The sequence below is a fragment of the Pelobates fuscus genome, chromosome 1, assembly GCF_036172605.1.
Source record: "Pelobates fuscus isolate aPelFus1 chromosome 1, aPelFus1.pri, whole genome shotgun sequence".
Classification (NCBI taxonomy): Eukaryota; Metazoa; Chordata; class Amphibia; order Anura; family Pelobatidae; genus Pelobates; species Pelobates fuscus.
Window position 1 is genome coordinate 499,193,032 of NC_086317.1, and position 17,619 is coordinate 499,210,650.

General features: G+C 45.8%; 1 protein-coding gene across 5 annotated transcripts in view; it reads left to right on the forward strand.

The window, feature by feature from the left end:
• Positions 1-17,619, forward strand: part of ALDH3B1 (aldehyde dehydrogenase 3 family member B1) — a 340,333-nt gene that overhangs the window by 73,669 nt on the left and 249,045 nt on the right. For 3 of the 5 annotated variants that reach the window (XM_063433470.1, XM_063433460.1, XM_063433458.1), the window contains exon 2: positions 17,034-17,196. In XM_063433470.1, coding sequence (XP_063289540.1) covers positions 17,035-17,196 — 162 coding nt within the window. In that variant the 5' untranslated portion in view covers position 17,034. Of the gene's footprint in view, positions 1-17,020; positions 17,197-17,619 lie in introns of all 5 variants that reach the window. The other 2 variants (XM_063433455.1, XM_063433464.1) reach the window with 1 other exon arrangement.

Genomic DNA, 17,619 nt, shown 5'->3' on the forward strand with positions numbered 1-17,619 from the left:
GTGACCCTTTCGGTAGTTAGACTATCGGGAGATAAGGCACGAACGAGAATGCCCGGAGGCCGTCAATTAACTGCGGTTAACCGCAGACCGCAACTCTCTGGGCGATCAAGTGTTAACACACTCCCCTCGCAGGGTGGTCTGTCGTTCGGTTGTTTGAGAGGTGACCAGGGTTAAGTGGCGGCACACGCCAGGGACCGTGTGGTCCGTTACTCGTTTAACGAATCGGTGTAAGTAATCCGTTCGTCAGTTGGGTACAGGATTCAAGTACCGAAGCAATATTATAGCAAAGAAGAGTTTGTAACAATGTAGCCGACACTCGCTCCATGAGTTTTAGGTCGAGGTCCCGCTGTCCATTGACCGACCTTAAAATATGGCCGCCATCCCGAGTTCGGGATAAAAGCAACGAATGAGACTTTGTATGACAGAAACCATCTGTTCTGTTCGTGGGATCTGAGCGCAATTCGTATACCTGATGAGCTGAGGTCTGAGCTACTGAATGAATAGTCGAACTAGCTGTATTCTCATCAAAATGTTGAAGTTATATTTTTTTATGCTGTATTCTGTGACAAAATAAAGCATGGCATTTTGGGCGCTTGGAGATAACTAGATTGTATAACCGTTGGACTCATTATCTCCAAGCTGGGCATGTACTATTTTGAATGATACAGTGTAATCTGATTGGTTGAATCCTTGTGTTGTACCTGTGTTCCATCAGGTCCAGAGGGGGCTGTCCCTGGACCTGGGGACTTGCATAAATTGCAATGCCTCTGTGCCATTAAACCCAGTTCATTTTACCCTCAACTCGCAGCCTCGACTCGTGTTGTAGGGAACCGTGAATCCTAGCTTTACTATAGCTAGTGGGATATTCTACACTTACAGGTTACTACCGTTTTGAAGCAGCGTTCGACTCTCCAACTTCGGGAACCAGGACATCAAAGCGATCCAACCTCCTGTTAGACTGGAGGCAATCGTAACAATAATGTTATCATATCCCCTCTCAGGCGCCATTTTTCCAAACTAAAGAGATTTACATTTTTTAACCTTTCTTTGTAACTAGAATGCTCCATTCCTTTTTATCAATTTTGTAGCTCGTCTCTGCACTTTTTCTAGTGCCATGATATTCTTCTTTAGAACAGGTGCCCAAAATTGCACAGCATATTCGAGGTGTGGTCTTACCAGCGATTTATAAAGAGGCAAAATTATATTTTCATCCCGAGAATTTATGCCCCTATTTTTACATGACAAAAACCTAACTGGCCTCAGCAACTGCAGATTGACATTGCATATTGCTGCCTAATTTGTTGTATATAACAATTCCCAAATCCTTCTCCTGTGTGGTTATCCCTAGTTCACTACCATTTAGGGTGTAAATTGCTTGTGCATTCTTAGAGGAACATTATAGTCACCTAAATTACTTTAGCTAAATAAAGCAGTTTTAGTGTATAGATCATTCCCCTACAATTTCACTGCTCAATTCACTGTCATTTAGGAGTTAAATTACTTTGTTTCTGTTTATGCAGCCCTAGCCACACCTCCCCTGGCTATGATTGACAGAGCCTGCATGAAAAAAAACTGGTTTTACTTTTAAACAGATGTAATTTACCTTAAATAATTGTATCTCAATCTCTAAATTGAACTTTAATCACATACAGGAGGCTCTTGCAGGGTCTAGCAAGCTATTAACATAGCAGGGGATAAGAAAATCTTAATTAAACAGAACCTGCAATAAAGAAAGCCTAAATAGGGCTCTCTTTACAGGAAGTGTTTAGGAAGGCTGTGCAAGTCACATGCAGGGAGGTGTGACTAGGGTTCATAAACAAAGGGATTTAACTCCTAAATGGCAGAGGATTGAGCAGTGAGGCTGCAGGGGCATGTTCTATACACCAAAACTGCTTCATTAAGCTAAAGTTGTTCAGGTGACTATAGTGTCCCTTTAACCCCGAAGTGCATAACTTTGCATTTCTCTACGTTAAATTTCATCTGCCATTTTAGTGCCCAGTCCCCTAATCTTTCCAAATCCCTCTGCTGCAAAGCAATATCCTGCTCACATTTAATTACTTTACAAAGTTTTGTGTCATCTGCAAACACTGATACATGACTTTCAATGCCTATTTCAAGATCATATATAAATATGTTAAATAGAAGCGGTCCCAAAACAGAACTCTGAGGAACACCACTTACCACTTTTACCCAAGAACAAGAATATTCATCTAGACCAATTTCTTTTAGTTTGAAGACTAACCTATTGTGAGGAACCGTATCAAATACCTTGGGAAAATCCAAGCGGATCACATCCACTGCAACACCCTGATCTATACTTCTACCTACTTCTTCGTAGAATGCAATTAGGTTAGTTTGACATGACCTATGTTTCATAAAACCATGCTACAATAACAATTTGTATGATTAAACGTACGAACGGCACCAAGTGAATGTGCGCACAGACGAACAAACAAGCTGAAAAATTTACAAGTTCAAATAGACATAGCCATTGCGTCCACAGGCAATCTGCCGAATAAGGCTTACTGTAAGAATGTATAAAACATGCAAAGCACTAAATAACAGAAGACTCTCGAGCAAGAAAGTAGAATAAGAGAATAGAAAAAGAAATAGAAGAACGGAAAACAGGTTAATGATAAGAAATAATAAAGAATAATAAAATAAAAATAAATATATAAAAGAGTAAATAATAAAATATAAAAATAATAAAAATTAAAAACAAAAATAAAATAATGAAAAATAAAAAATAAATAAAACAAAACAATATAAAACAAAAAAATGAATATATAAATAAGAAATAAAAAATAAAAAAGAGCGTATACTATGATACACAGATAGATTTCAATCTCCCACCCAGGCACAAAAAGAGGCAAAAAACATTTTCCTTGGCATTGCTTGCTATAAAGAAAGGTGTAGCCTGTAATTGTGGGAGGGGTTACCCGGCTATATAAGCTCAGGCCCCCTCCTAATCAGAACTGGTATCGCTGGGTTCATGCAGAACCTTTAACTTCCGGTTCAACTTACCTGGACATCGCTCCCACGTGGTCTTGCTTCCGACCAAGTGCTACCTGCCTTTTACTGACCGTTTTCGGTGCCGTCCGGTCGGCATCCTTACCCGCTGTCAGGCCCTCCTACTTCATATTGCCAGACTGACTATGGCTCCAACTCCTATCCTGCTCAGCCACCATCGCGGCGTACCAGCGCCAGATTATACTTACCTGCTCCAGTGTTCCATTTCCAGGGTCCCAGAACCGTGAGTCGCCCATTCACACCACACTCAGCCAGACACCTGGCGCCTGTTCATGCACTCCGACTCATTCATACTTACCTTGTCGTTCCGTGCTCCGTTTGGGACCTCACTCCACGCATGCGCATTCACCACTCTGGCACTTACCCTCCAACGCTGGTCGGCAATCCGGTCATTCGTCAAACAAACAAGTTCATTCTAATCATACTTACCACACATGCGGCTGCTCACAACGACCCCTGGTGGCGAAAAATATTATGACATAAAAATGTTTTTTTTTTATTTTTCTCCTCCTCTTCTTTCCCTACCTTAATTATTTAAACTATATATAGTAACTTATATGATCATTGCTGTTGGATCACCATCGGTACCCCAATATATATTCACTTTAAGGCATAATTATACCCTACTAATATGCTAACGGTAATATTAAAATTCAACACGGCTATTACTCTTTTTCCACGTTACTAAACTTACTAATATTATTTATCCCCTATACGAGGTATTTTTCCTAACATTACTTCTGCTCGCGGTCGCACTTGACTGCCTCAGTTCCTATACCCATTAAAGAAGTATTCTGGTTCTCTTCAATCAGAAAATAAATAAATAAATAAAACCTTTTAGGCGTTATTCTCACGCAACCCTACGTAAATCACTTACTCCCTCACCCTTCCCCTCTCAGGTATTGCAAATTTCTAAAACAATCCACTAACCTACTCTAGCAGACTCCAGCTTATCCCATAACGTTTGGCCTATTCCGTCCTTTATATGTTCTGAATATATGAGTAACCACTACCTCCTGTACTCGCTCTCATTTCATCCCAGGCCCCCTGACACCTTTTCAACTCTTCCCCAGAACCTTGGGGACTCATCGGACTCCCACTTCTAGTCCATTACAGCTATGTCAAGAGATCACCTCATCCCCTGTGTTATATATGACTAAGATGGTATAGAGGATAACTCTAGCTTTAGCCTCAGATAACCCCCCCGAACTAGCATTAATGTACTACTCCTGACAGCACCACTGTTATCAATCCATCAGGTGAGATTACTCACACAAAAAAAATAATTATATTGGTAACCCCAATCAAGCCAACCCAGACGTAACCAGCTATTCTAATTTTTCAGATTCTCAAGTATCCTCTATTCTCCGTAGTGAACCCTTACGTTTCACTATTAGGTACGTCATCGTTTGACACTTACTCCCTATATCCCAAATAAGTAGGGCTGTCAACTGGTAATGAATAGCGTATTGCCCCTAGCCTATCATAAGTTAAACTACTCCTGTGAGGCCAACATCCATCCTCATCGGAGGTATACGCCGCTCGGTCCAACGCATAGCTAGAGCCTCACTACAACCGCTGTCGGGTACCAGTTAGGGCTTCACCAGTCACACCCAATTACATTGTCTTGTTACAGTCACCGAGAGGCCAACAATCCTGCCACGTCATTCAAGTGGCCCCCGTCCACTCGGCCCTCCTCATAGATAGAGCCTCTCTCGCCACTTGGCACTAGCAGGGCTTCACCTTCCTTGCAGGACAGATAATGTTTTGCCTCTGGCCTAGCTAGTACCAGTTGACACAGGCACCTTTACTCACGATTAAGGCCATATCTTTACTCTGCTTTCATCTAGTATGTCTCAAATTCCCAACCAAGAAGAAGAACTAGCTATACTCGAAACCCCAACTAGGCCTACCACTCCGGCCGGCCCAAGCACCCCTACCGAGAACTTAGAACCAGCCAGTCCGTACTCTCCCCGGTCATGCACTATCCCCAAGCTCGCAGCCGAATTACGTCGCATGGGGGACCCGTTTCCAGCTACAGCCTGCTAGGCCGAACTATATAAAATTTTCATTGCCAACACATGCACCCCCCAGCCAGGAGTGGTCCTCCATTCCGAGAATTATACTGAGATCGAGCGCCTAATGTCATCTCTCCTGGCCTCTATCAACACGATCAGCATTAGGCTGGACAAGTTGGTATCCCCCAGACATCGTCAGTCACCTCACCCATACCAATCTCCACTTCGGCTCCCCTTCACCACGGAAATGACACCCCCATAAACCCAAAGCCAAGCACATCCACTTACATCATCACGCCTGCACACTTTGTAACCCCGACCATACGTAAAGATATTTGTAACGGACCGTTTCACTTACAAGAGGATAAAACCCAGTTTAGGCGATAATCCCCTTTCCAGATGCCCAGGCAGCTACTGCAAACACCATTCTCCCGACTGGAACCACACGAACACTGGAACAGCTGAACAAGAAAAGCAGACATCGGCTTACACTTTTGGCAGTCAGCATACAATCCCATTCCCCCAAAGACCGAGACGACACATCGCTTTGAGGGTTAAGCAAGACTCTGGACTGGGTCACCCAGTCTGGCTTTTATTACAAACAAGTACATACAGGACACTCCCAGGGGGAGGATGAATTTAACCAATCACATGGATGTACCTCCCCCACATTTCCTCCCCTTAGATTAGCACTTAACATAATTATACCGTACACCCTTTTCCCCAATTCCTGGATGTACCCCAAATACATATGCTACACCTCCAAAACAGGTATCCCCTGATAGCCCTTATTCAGGGGGACAACATATCCAAGAATCAGGTCATTCGGATAAATGGTTCGGGAGATATGAAGTTCCAAAGATTTGACCGACCGCATGGGTAAAGTATCCGAAAACAGTTCCATGCATTTTGGCCCTGCGGTCGGTCACAAACAAGGGAATGAAAACAGACGAATTGCCTGTGTTATAGAGCCTGGAGAGGGTTTGAATGAATTCCCTTGTTTGTGGGGTTCTTTCTACCGAACGGCTGGTCATTCGGTAGTTTTTATACGAATTTCTGGAAGTATGGAGGTCTCAGCGGTGTTTGCCTAGTCAAGTGTCCGATTTTAGTTCCAGACACTCGACGGCAAAACACCGCTGTTCGGTAGTTTAAGATGGCCGCCGCCACGTGTTTGTTTCCCGAATGGCGGCCACCCAGAGGACAAAGAATACATTACACTGATTGCCAATTACCCGTTTGCAACATTGTTGCAAACTGTAATTGGAGGCACACTTAGTCCTGGGTGGTCTGGTTGTTCGGTAGTTTCCTCAATACAATGAATGGAGTGATTCTACCGAACAATCAGCTGAATGCTGCATACATATCCCAGGTTAAACTGCATACAAAAATACATACATGACATTAAAGTATTTAAGGCAGGATTACTGTACTACGCTCCACAGTCTTAAAGGTACAGTATCCCAAAAGTCCCCATAGATCCACGGATGGCCCTTAAAGGCCCAGTAGCAGTAATATACATTATTACATGCCCAAATATAGTTTTTCCAGTACAATATGTCCAGGGGCCATAGTCGCAGGGCAGGAGGCTAGCAGCCAGGCCTCTCCAGTTCACAGTGGCGAAGCTGGTTTCGCCACATTTCTCCCCTTTGCCAATTAGACTAACAGGGTACCTGACTTTCTGCCGGTCAGTGCCCTGGTTAGTCCAGCAACCCACCCACAAAACAGAAATAACAGAGCAGCCCACCCACACTAACCGGTTACTACATCTGGGTGAGGAAGACTTTTGTCCAGGTTCTGGTGTTTCACCGCTGCTGGGTGGGAGACTGGTAGGCTGCCTTGGTGGGTTGCTGAGGGGGCAGAGACCAGCGGTACTCTGTCCGGTTGCCAGCACTACCACGGGAGTAGTCTGGTGGGCGCCTGGTTGCTGGAGACTGACTGTCTCCCCTTTAGGTGCACAGCTCGACTGCCGGAGGGGGAGACCGACTGTCTCCCCTTTGGATCCATCACCCTGAGGCTGGGGAACAGGACCGACCGTCCCTATCCCTTGTGCTGTAAGTGCAGAGACTACAGTCCCATCTGCACAGTTGTGGGGCTTAACATCTCCCCTTGGTGGGTTAGGCTGCCGTGGGAGAGAGGGTATAACAAGCTCCTCTCTCTGGACGGTGAACTGCTGCTGGGGAGAGGGGTTAGCAGGCTCCTCTCCCTGCCACTCTCTCTGCTGGGGAAAAGGGAGACCAGCTGTTTCCCCTTTCATTCCCTTGTCCTGCGGTTGGGGTGCGAGACTGACTGTCTCTGCTCCCTGCAGGACACACTGCCGCTGGGGAGGGAGGACGCTGCTCTCCTCTCCCTTCACTTCACACTGCCTTCCTGGCACATCACTTTGCTGCTGGGGGGCAGGAACAACAACCTCTGCCCCCTGTAACTCAGCCTGCCGCTGGGGAGGATGGACGACACCATCAGCTCCCGGAGACACACACTGCCGCTGGGGAGGGAGGACGCTGCTCTCCTCTCCCTTCACTTCACACTGCCTTCCTGGCACATCACTTTGCTGCTGGGGGGCAGGAACAACAACCTCTGCCCCCTGTAACTCAGCCTGCCGCTGGGGAGGATGGACGACACCATCAGCTCCCGGAGACACACACTGCCGCTGGGGAGGGAGGACGCTGCTCTCCTCTCCCTTTACTTCACACTGCCTTCCTGGCATATCACTTTTCTGCTGGGGGGCAGGAACAACAACCTCTGCCCCCTGTAACTCAGCCTGCCGCTGGGGAGGAAGGACGACACCTTCATCTCCCTGGGATACACACTGCCGCTGGGGAGGAAGGACGGCACCTTCATCTCCCTGGGACTTACTCTGCCGCTGGGGACCTGGGCCTGCTGCCCACCATCCCGTTGGGCCCGGTGGAGAGACCTCGGTCCCATCTCCACCTGCCTGTTGTGGTTCCTCACAGGACCAATCTATGAGGACCCCTACTTCGGGTTCTTCCTGCCGCCTCAGGGGGGGGTGGCTAACCTCCTCGGATGCAGCCTCTACTCTGCTGCTGTACCACTCTTCCTGCTCATCATACTCTCCGTCCATCTTTGAGTTTTGCTCAGCCATGACCTGGTTCCAGATCCCCTGGAATATGTCCATGGATATATAACCCCCATACTGGGCCACTTGCTGCCTCACCTTGGCCATAAAATCATCTTCAGCGTCAGAGCCTTCCATACTTGTCTGCTCCAAGTCGCTGGATACCTCTGCTGCCAGGGGCGCTGCACGAGTGCTAACGTTGCCCTCAATTTGTAACTCCAAGGAATTGCTGTTCTGTAGCTGTCCTTCTGGCTGTGGGAACAATCCCGCAGCTTGTTGGTTCCTCTGCGTCGTTCGCAGCATGAGGTACGCCTGTACATCGTTGTAGACCCGGTCTGCCATCTGCTCCGCTCGGGCTGGTGAGAATAGAGCCATCCTGCTCCTATATTCCCTGGCAAACTCGGATTCCTCCTCCTCCCTCGGAGGTGCTGCAGCAGCTGCGACTCTGTCTCCTTCCATTTTCCTGATTTCCTTTGTAGATAGGGTCGCTGTACGGATACTAGCGTTGCCCTCAATTTGTAATCCAGAAATGGTGTTGTCTGTAGCTGTCCCTCTGGTTGTAGGAATGATCCCACTGCTGCCACCAATTGTAACGGACCGTTTCACTTACAAGAGGATAAAACCCAGTTTAGGCGATAATCCCCTTTCCAGATGCCCAGGCAGCTACTGCAAACACCATTCTCCCGACTGGAACCACACGAACACTGGAACAGCTGAACAAGAAAAGCAGACATCGGCTTACACTCTTGGCAGTCAGCATACAATCCCATTCCCCCAAAGACCGAGACGACACATTGCTTTGAGGGTTAAGCAAGACTCTGGACTGGGTCACCCAGTCTGGCTTTTATTACAAACAAGTACATACAGGACACTCCCAGGGGGAGGATGAATTTAACCAATCACATGGATGTACCTCCCCCACATTTCCTCCCCTTAGATTAGCACTTAACATAATTATACCGTACACCCTTTTCCCCAATTCCTGGATGTACCCCAAATACATATGCTACACCTCCAAAACAGGTATCCCCTGATAGCCCTTATTCAGGGGGACAACATATCCAAGAATCAGGTCATTCGGATGAATGGTTCGGGAGATATGAGGTTCCAAAGATTTGACCGACCGCATGGGTAAAGTATCCGAAAACAGTTCCATGCATTTTGGCCCTGCGGTCGGTCACAAACAAGGGAATGAAAACAGGCGAATTGCCTGTGTTATAGAGCCTGGAGAGGGTTTGAATGAATTCCCTTGTTTGTGGGGTTCTTTCTACCGAACGGCTGGTCATTCGGTAGTTTTTATACGAATTTCTGGAAGTATGGAGGTCTCAGCGGTGTTTGCCTAGTCAAGTGTCCGATTTTAGTTCCAGACACTCGACGGCAAAACACCGCTGTTCGGTAGTTTAAGATGGCCGCCGCCACGTGTTTGTTTCCCGAATGGCGGCCACCCAGAGGACAAAGAATACATTACACTGATTGCCAATTACCCATTTGCAACATTGTTGCAAACGGTAATTGGAGGCACACTTAGTCCTGGGTGGTCTGGTTGTTCGGTAGTTTCCTCAATACAATGAATGGAGTGATTCTACCGAACAATCAGCTGAATGCTGCATACATATCCCAGGTTAAACTGCATACAAAAATACATACATGACATTAAAGTATTAAAGGCAGGATTACTGTACTACGCTCCACAGTCTTAAAGGTACAGTATCCCAAAAGTCCCCATAGATCCACGGATGGCCCTTAAAGGCCCAGTAGCAGTAATATACATTATTACATGCCCAAATATAGTTTTTCCAGTACAATATGTCCAGGGGCCATAGTCGCAGGGCAGGAGGCTAGCAGCCAGGCCTCTCCAGTTCACAGTGGCGAAGCTGGTTTCGCCACAATATTCTTGAAGGCAAGGACATAAACCTAGTATCATTGCTTATCACTTCTCAGAACGTATTAGAGAACAAGGCCTATTGCTACGGTGATCTTTCGGTTGTGCTAAAAGCCAGAGACCCTAGACTCAACTGAAAGCTTACCGTACCCGAGTTTGTTCTTGCCTTTGGCTTCTATCATAACGTAGTGTGTACCACTTCCCCGCACCGTAGGGAGCAGTTGGATTTGTATATGCACAAGTTGGTGGACCTAGGGCACAAGTATGGTGGCTTATCCTTTTATGATTATCACAAATCTTTTTGGCTAGACAGCGGCATCCCTTACTCAGTTTATCACCATACCAACTGGAGTAAGCTGGACACAGAACTTTTCTGCTGTCATTTCACCAGCCAAAAGCCTCCATCTTGTGTCTTGTGCGCCTCCATTTCACACTCCACCAACTTGTGCCCAGTCGATCCAAGCCTTCCTACCATTAGTGGTGCTTCCTTCGGTTCCTCCACGGCAGAACACAGAGGATTGAAAGACAGGTTGGGCAGACCCATAGTATACCTTGGGAATGCTCAAATCTGCAACAACTTTAAATCTGGAAGTTGTGCATTTAGCTCGTGCAGACTGCTGCACATCTGCTCAATTTGTTTCAGGGCACACACCAAAACTATGTGTCCAAATCGTCTGTACCCAAAAAAATGACTTACCAAAGTTAGCATTGACAACCTGGCATTTTACCTCCAGGCATACCTTTCCCATCACCTAGTTGTCTTCCTGATCCAAGGCTTCACCGCACTAGCCTCGTTACACTCCACACAGGGATTCATGAATCAGCCCTCCTTGACCCTGTCACCACAGATTTATTACTCATGAAAGAGTTACCAACGGGTTTATCATGGGGCCATTTCCATTCCATTCCCATTTCCCAGCTGGCGTACCAACCCAATAGGTATAGCCACTGGAAAGTTCAACAATAAAAAAGGCTTATTTACGATTTGTCCGCTCCACATTCTTTAGCTACCCCCAGCATTAATTAATCCCCTCTGAAAAGTTCCCCCTGCAATATACCACAGTGGATGATGCCATTCAGGCCATTCTAAGGGCAGGGGTAGGAGCTTGGTTAGAAAAAATGATATTTCTAACGCTTTCTAGCTCCTACCCATTCACCCAGCCCTGTGACATGTGCATGGTATAAGGTGGGAGAACATATATTATTTTGCGACTTTGGAGCCAAAAGCAGTCCGAAACTGTTTGATATATGTGCCGACACACTATGTTGGCTACTTCTAAACATCATTCATTGCCCCTCAGTTCTACAATATTTTGCTGACTTCCTTTCCATAGAACTACCTCAGTCCTGTCCAGTCACTCTCCAGAAGACCCTGGCCCTACTTGCAGCACTGGGAGTACCACTGTCCCAAGAAAACACGATAGGTCCGACTACCATATCTTACCTTCCTGGGTATTCACCTAGACACTGTCACTTTAAAGGCTAGTTACCAGGGGAGAAGGTGCGGCAAATCAGAGTTGGTGGAATATTTTCTGGCCAGGAACATGTGTACCAGGTCAGACCTACAATCCTTACTGGGCACGTTAAACTTCGCCATGAAAATTATTCCACAAGGCCGGACATTCATCTCTGGATTGTTGTGCTTCTCCCTCTGCTCAATACCGACACCAGCTCCTCATCACTAGATGCCCACGCCATGGCAGATCTACACAGGTGGCTGCGGTTCCTATCTCATTGGAATGGGAAAGCCATGTTCCTTACACCCCTAACTGATTCCTCCCCGGTCATATGGACTGATGCCGCAGCTCACACAGGGTTTGCACCCATCTTTGGCAATGACTGGTTTAGAGATTCCTGGACAGTAGAGACCCTTGGTTTGCCTGCATTCAACACTACATCTGCCCTATTCACAATCTATATGATAGTTGCAGCCTCCAGAGTATGGGGGCACCTATGGCAGGGGAAAGCAATAAAATGCTTCTCCGATAACAAAGCAGCCTGTGACATCATAAACAAGGGCAGAACTTGCTCACTCACTATCATGAAACTAATACATAGGCTAACATGATCTTCTTTAGGAACCATCCTACAGCCAACGCCAGACCGATCAGTACCCCCTCATTCCAAGATCTCATCCTGGACTAGAGAGACTGCTGTTACACGGCAGATACCTAGCGGGTGCAGCCCTCTCTACTAACACATCCCGTGCATACAATCGAGCATTTACCCTATATACCAAATTCATGACAGACTATCAGATAAGCGACACTCATTCACTAGACTCTATTATTGCAATTATCTCCTTTTTGCCACCTTAACAATCAGCTAGGTCCACCTACCAAAGTCTGCTATTAATGGTTCCCCTTTTACATTATTTGACACATATCTTGCTACCCTGGCAGGTCTCGGTCCTAATACTCCACTACTTTCATTACATGGTAACCCCTTAACCACAACAAATTCATACACTACATCAAAACTTTGTTCATCAGACTCGGTCTTGACCCCACAGGATTTTCAGGACACTCATGTAGAATTGGAGCCGCTTCTGCGGCTTCAAGCCACAACGTCCCGACTCATAATTAAAAGACTAGGGCGGTGGAAATCTACTGCATACGCCACTTACATTCCACAACCAGAACAAGAATTAAGATTGGCATTTAAAGGTCTAGCAATGTAACTCATGTTCAATACGTTATTTGGTTACACCAACCTTTTTGCCCTCTTTTATTACAGGCCTACCCCATACATCGGTTCCGGCACATCACAACCGACTGTTATATTCTTATGTACTTATCTTACTATACGGCTTATGTCCCCGACTACAAATAGAAAGGCGTAGCCTGTAATTGTGGGAGGGGTTACCCGGCTATATAAGCTCAGGCCCCCTCCTAATCAGAACTGGTATCGCTGGGTTCATCCCTCCCACCTCACCCCTTTATCACTATACATGGGTAGGCCCTCTTTTATCACTATACATGGGTAGGCCCTCTTTTATCACTATACATGGGTAGGCCCTCTTTTATTACAGGCCTACCCCATACGTCGGTTCCGGCACACCACAACCGACTGTTATATTCTTATGTACTTATCTTACTATACGGCTTATGTCCCTGACTACAAATATATATTTATGTTTGCTCTGTGGTGTTAGCTTTAAAAAGACCTCTTAGTAGATGGAAACGTTACTGCCTTTTTTGTTTCAATAAATCTGCCTGCGGTTTTAACACTCTGAGTGCCTCCAAATACTACCATACCGTCACAATGTGTTTCTGGTTGTGTGTATTTCTGAGTGTGTTTGGCATTGTCAACCTTTGCCTAATTAGAGAGCCCCATGTGGCTGAGAGTGTGTGTACATTATAGATATATTGATAAGGAAGTAGGGGTGTGACTAGAGAGGCAGTCTAATGGTGCAGCATTAGGCAAACTATTTATTTATTTATTTATTTAAACAAAAACTATAAAGATTTAGCATGCAAGAAATACACCATGTTAACGAGGTCAAAATCTATCAGATGTATTAAAGTTGTACTGGTGCCTGGAGAGTCCCTAAAGGGTGCAGATAATATTTTGTTATAAATTGGTTTGGTTTTACTGTGGCCATTCCTTTGGGTCAGTACTTTGTTCCATTTTAATGCCCCAGTTATTGAGATTAAATAGGGTCCCCCAAAATTTGTCTAAGATCCACCACATTTTATGGGTTTATTCCAACCCAGGGATTAAATGGGAATCCATATTGTATTGTTCGACTCAATAAACACTTTGAATATGGCAATATGAATTATGACGAGTGGGTTAATACAGTGGGTTTGGCCTCACAATGTGCTTTATAGAACGTGGGTATAGGGTGTGCTACAGGATCGATTATATTCAGTTAATCGGGGAGAATTTAAGTACGGTAACAATCCCTCTAACTCTTTACAGACATTCTCCAGTCTGCCTCTAGTGTTATGGACGTGATGCGACACAGCGAAGAAACATACTTTTCATGCAGAATCAGGATTGTATAAACAGTTAAAGAAACAGAACCACAAAATGATTTCCATGGCTGCGTCAAACCAGTGTTAATTTTGGCAGAAAATTTCAATTTACCGTATATACTCGAGTATAAGCCAACCCGAATATAAGCCGAGGCCCCTAATTTTTTTTTTTTTTTTAATTCTTTATTTTTGGTGCATTTTGCGTATAACATAGCATGATATACATAGTTGCCACTGCTTTGTGGTCAGAGTGTAACAGTTATACATCAGGTATGGCATTCAATATGTTTGCACATTTTGTGAGATGGTGGACTGTGTGGTTATAACGAGGTGACCTAGTTGTTTGTATAGTACCGCCATGTCCTGTGTGGTTCTATTTGGAGCTCGGATGAGCTAGTCTATAGTCGCTAGGTATAGTAAAGTTGTGTATGTCATGGAGGTGTTGCTCCTATATGTTACAGCGGTGTAAGCTACGTGTCCGAGGAGCAAGTAATAAGTCGTGCTGCTTGACTATGACAGTGTGGGGATGTTGGTTACCATGCGGGGCTTGTCTAGTGCTACAGTGGTCTAATGCCACATGGTGTCCCTCCGACATCCTTCTAGTGTCTACCCCTTCTCCATGGGGGGGGGGGTGGGTGGGTGTGTGTTGCTGTGTAAGCAATCTGTGGATTCATTTTATGCCTGACGTGTATATCAAAGGCCTAGGGCCTTAAAGATTTCGTTCCCTCTCTCGTGTGTTTGCGTGAGTATGGTGAACCAGCAAGTGAGTTGCTTCGCTATGAGTTTGCCACAAAAAGTAAAAATAATAAGAAATAAATCATACATATCAACTTTAACAAATAACGGCTTTGGAAGGGCCATTAGTTCCAGCAACAGCTGAATGGTGTCCCTTCTTTCCCTCTTGGGGGATATATGACTGTGAGTGTCCCTTTCAGGTGGTGGGGTTCGTGTTCCGTTTCAGTTCCTGCGTAGATGCTTCAGATCGGGAGCCTAGTGTTCCGAGTGTGTGGGTTCCGTTGGTGGGTAGGCCCAGCGTTGTTAGCAGTGCAGGAGCATCCATCGGGGCTGTGGCCTTATAGGATTGCCCGTCCTTCGTGACCCACAGGGTGTTTGGGGTAGCCCATCTATAGGTTACGTTTTCCGCCTGTAATGTCCTCGTGAGAGGTTGCATGCTCTTACGCCACTGCAGGGTGGCCCTGCTTAAATCTTGAAAAAAGGATATGTGGCCGTTTTCAAAATTGTACGGGGCTTTTCCCTGTAACGCTGCTGTTAGCCCTAGTTTATTGGCTACCGTTTGGCATCTGAGGATTATGTCCCTGGGTGCTGCAGTTGGGGCCCTGGGGGATTTGGCTATTCTATATACCCGTCAAACGTAAAGTACTTAGCTCGCTTTGCAGGCATGAGAGTTTCCACCAGCCTCCTCACATATTGCGGCAGTTCCTCCAAGGGGATGGTTTCTGGGACTCCCCTTATCTTTATGTTCTTCCTCCTGCCTCTGTCATCTAGGGTGCTCACTTGTCTGTTGGTGTCAAGTTGGACCTTTTGCAACTGGTGTACCTTGTCGCTCAGTGTCTGGAAGTCCTGTTTCAGGGCTGCGACATCTGTTTCAGTGGCTTGGGTGCGCGCTGTAACAGCTTGTACCTCTGTGGCGAGGCCCCTAATTTTACCCCAAAAAACTGGGAAAACTTATTGACTCGAGTATAAGACTAGGGTGGGAAATGCAGTAGCTACTGGTAAATTTCTAAATAAAATTAGATCCTAAAAAATGTATATTAATTGAATATTTATTTACAGTGTGGGTATATAATGAATGCAGCGTGTGTGGATGAGTGCAGCGTGTGTGTATGAGTGCAGCGTGTGTGTATGAGTGCAGTGTGTGTGTGAGTAATGTGTGTGTATGTATGAAAGCAGTGTGTGTGTATGAGTGCAGTGTGTGTATGAATGCAGTGTGTGTATGAGTGCAGTGTGTGTGTATGAGTGCAGTGTGTGTGTATGAGTGCAGTGTGTGTATGAGTGCAGTGTGTGTGTATGAATGCAGTGTGTGTGTATGAATGCAGTGTGTGTGTATGAGTGCAGTGTGTGTGTATGAGTGCAGTGTGTGTGTATGTGTGCAGTGTGTGTATGAATGCAGTGTGTGTATATGAGTGCAGTGTGTGTATGAATGCAGTGTGTGTGTATGAGTGCAGTGTGTGTGTATGAATGCAGTGTGTGTGTATGAATGCAGTGTGTGTATGAATGCAGTGTGTGTGTGTGTAGCTGAGCCTTGGTGGGGGGGTGGGCAATTTTATTATTAATTTTTAATTATTTTAATAATTTTTTATTATTTTTTATTATTATTTTTTTAATTTAATTATTATTCTTTTTTATTCTTTTTTATATTTTATTTTATTTATTTTTCGTCCCCCCCCTCCCTGCTTGATACATGGCAGGGAGGGGGGCTCTCCTTCCCTGGTGGTCCAGTGGCATTGGCAGTTCAGTGGGGGGGGGAGGGGGCTGTCAGAGAGCACTTACCTCTCCTGCAGCTCCTGTCAGCTCCCTGCTCCTCCGCGCCGGTCAGTGCAGCTTCTCTGTCAGCTCACACTAAGTCTCGCGAGAGCCGCACTATGACCCCGCGGCTCTCGCGAGACTTGTACTGGGAGCTGACCGAGGTGCTGAACGGACCGCCGCGGAGGAGGATAGAGCTGACAGGAGCTGCAGGAGAGGTAAGTAACCGCTCTGCAGCCCCCACAGCCCCCTGTCTGTATTATGGCAATGCAAATTGCCATAATACAGACAGTGACTCGAGTATAAGCCGAGTTGGGGTTTTTCAGCACAAAAACCCCAAAATTGACAAAATTAACACTGCATCAAACATACCACAATTATCTGACTAGCCCCAGAGAACTAGGACAATAGCCATTATATGTGAATATTTATTACGCTTATTAACTTCTCTTCATCTATTCAAATAAGGAGCATGTTTGAAGAACTAAAATATAGTTTCTGCATATTTGATATATATTGTTTTTGCTGTATTAAATGGTAACTGGTGTTTTACTGTCTATGAACAGAATGGCGTCTTATGGGGAAATCATGAACGGCCTTCGACAGAGCTTCTCTTCAGGTATAACGCGAGCTGTGACATTCAGACTTTCTCAGCTGGAAGCTCTGGCTAAATTAGTGGAGGAAAATGAGGCTGCAATCTTTGAGAGTCTGAAGAAAGATCTTAACAAGGTAATGGCGATGGAAGTGGTTGCATGTACTGACAGCAGGGGAGGTTGGGTGACATAAAGAAGTAATAATAAACTTAGCTAAAGAGGGTGCTGTGTAACCCGACTGATTACCTCCGCTTATTAATAAATGAAGAGACCCATTTTGCCCCAGTAACTGGATGACACACAGTTCCAGGGGTACAACCACAATTTATTGGCCACACTCAGCTTTTATACTTTCCCAATGCAAAGGATGGAACACACAAAATGACCATGTCCCCTCCCATGGTCCTCCCCCACTCGAGGGTCACATAATGAAACCGGCAACTCAGTCCCTTTGTCCCCTGTTCCCACCATTCAGTGTCCCCTCCCAGGACTCTAGATCCTTTGTCCCCATTTCCCTCCACCCATCCTCAGGGTCTCCCACCTCCGGTGACCAGGGGTC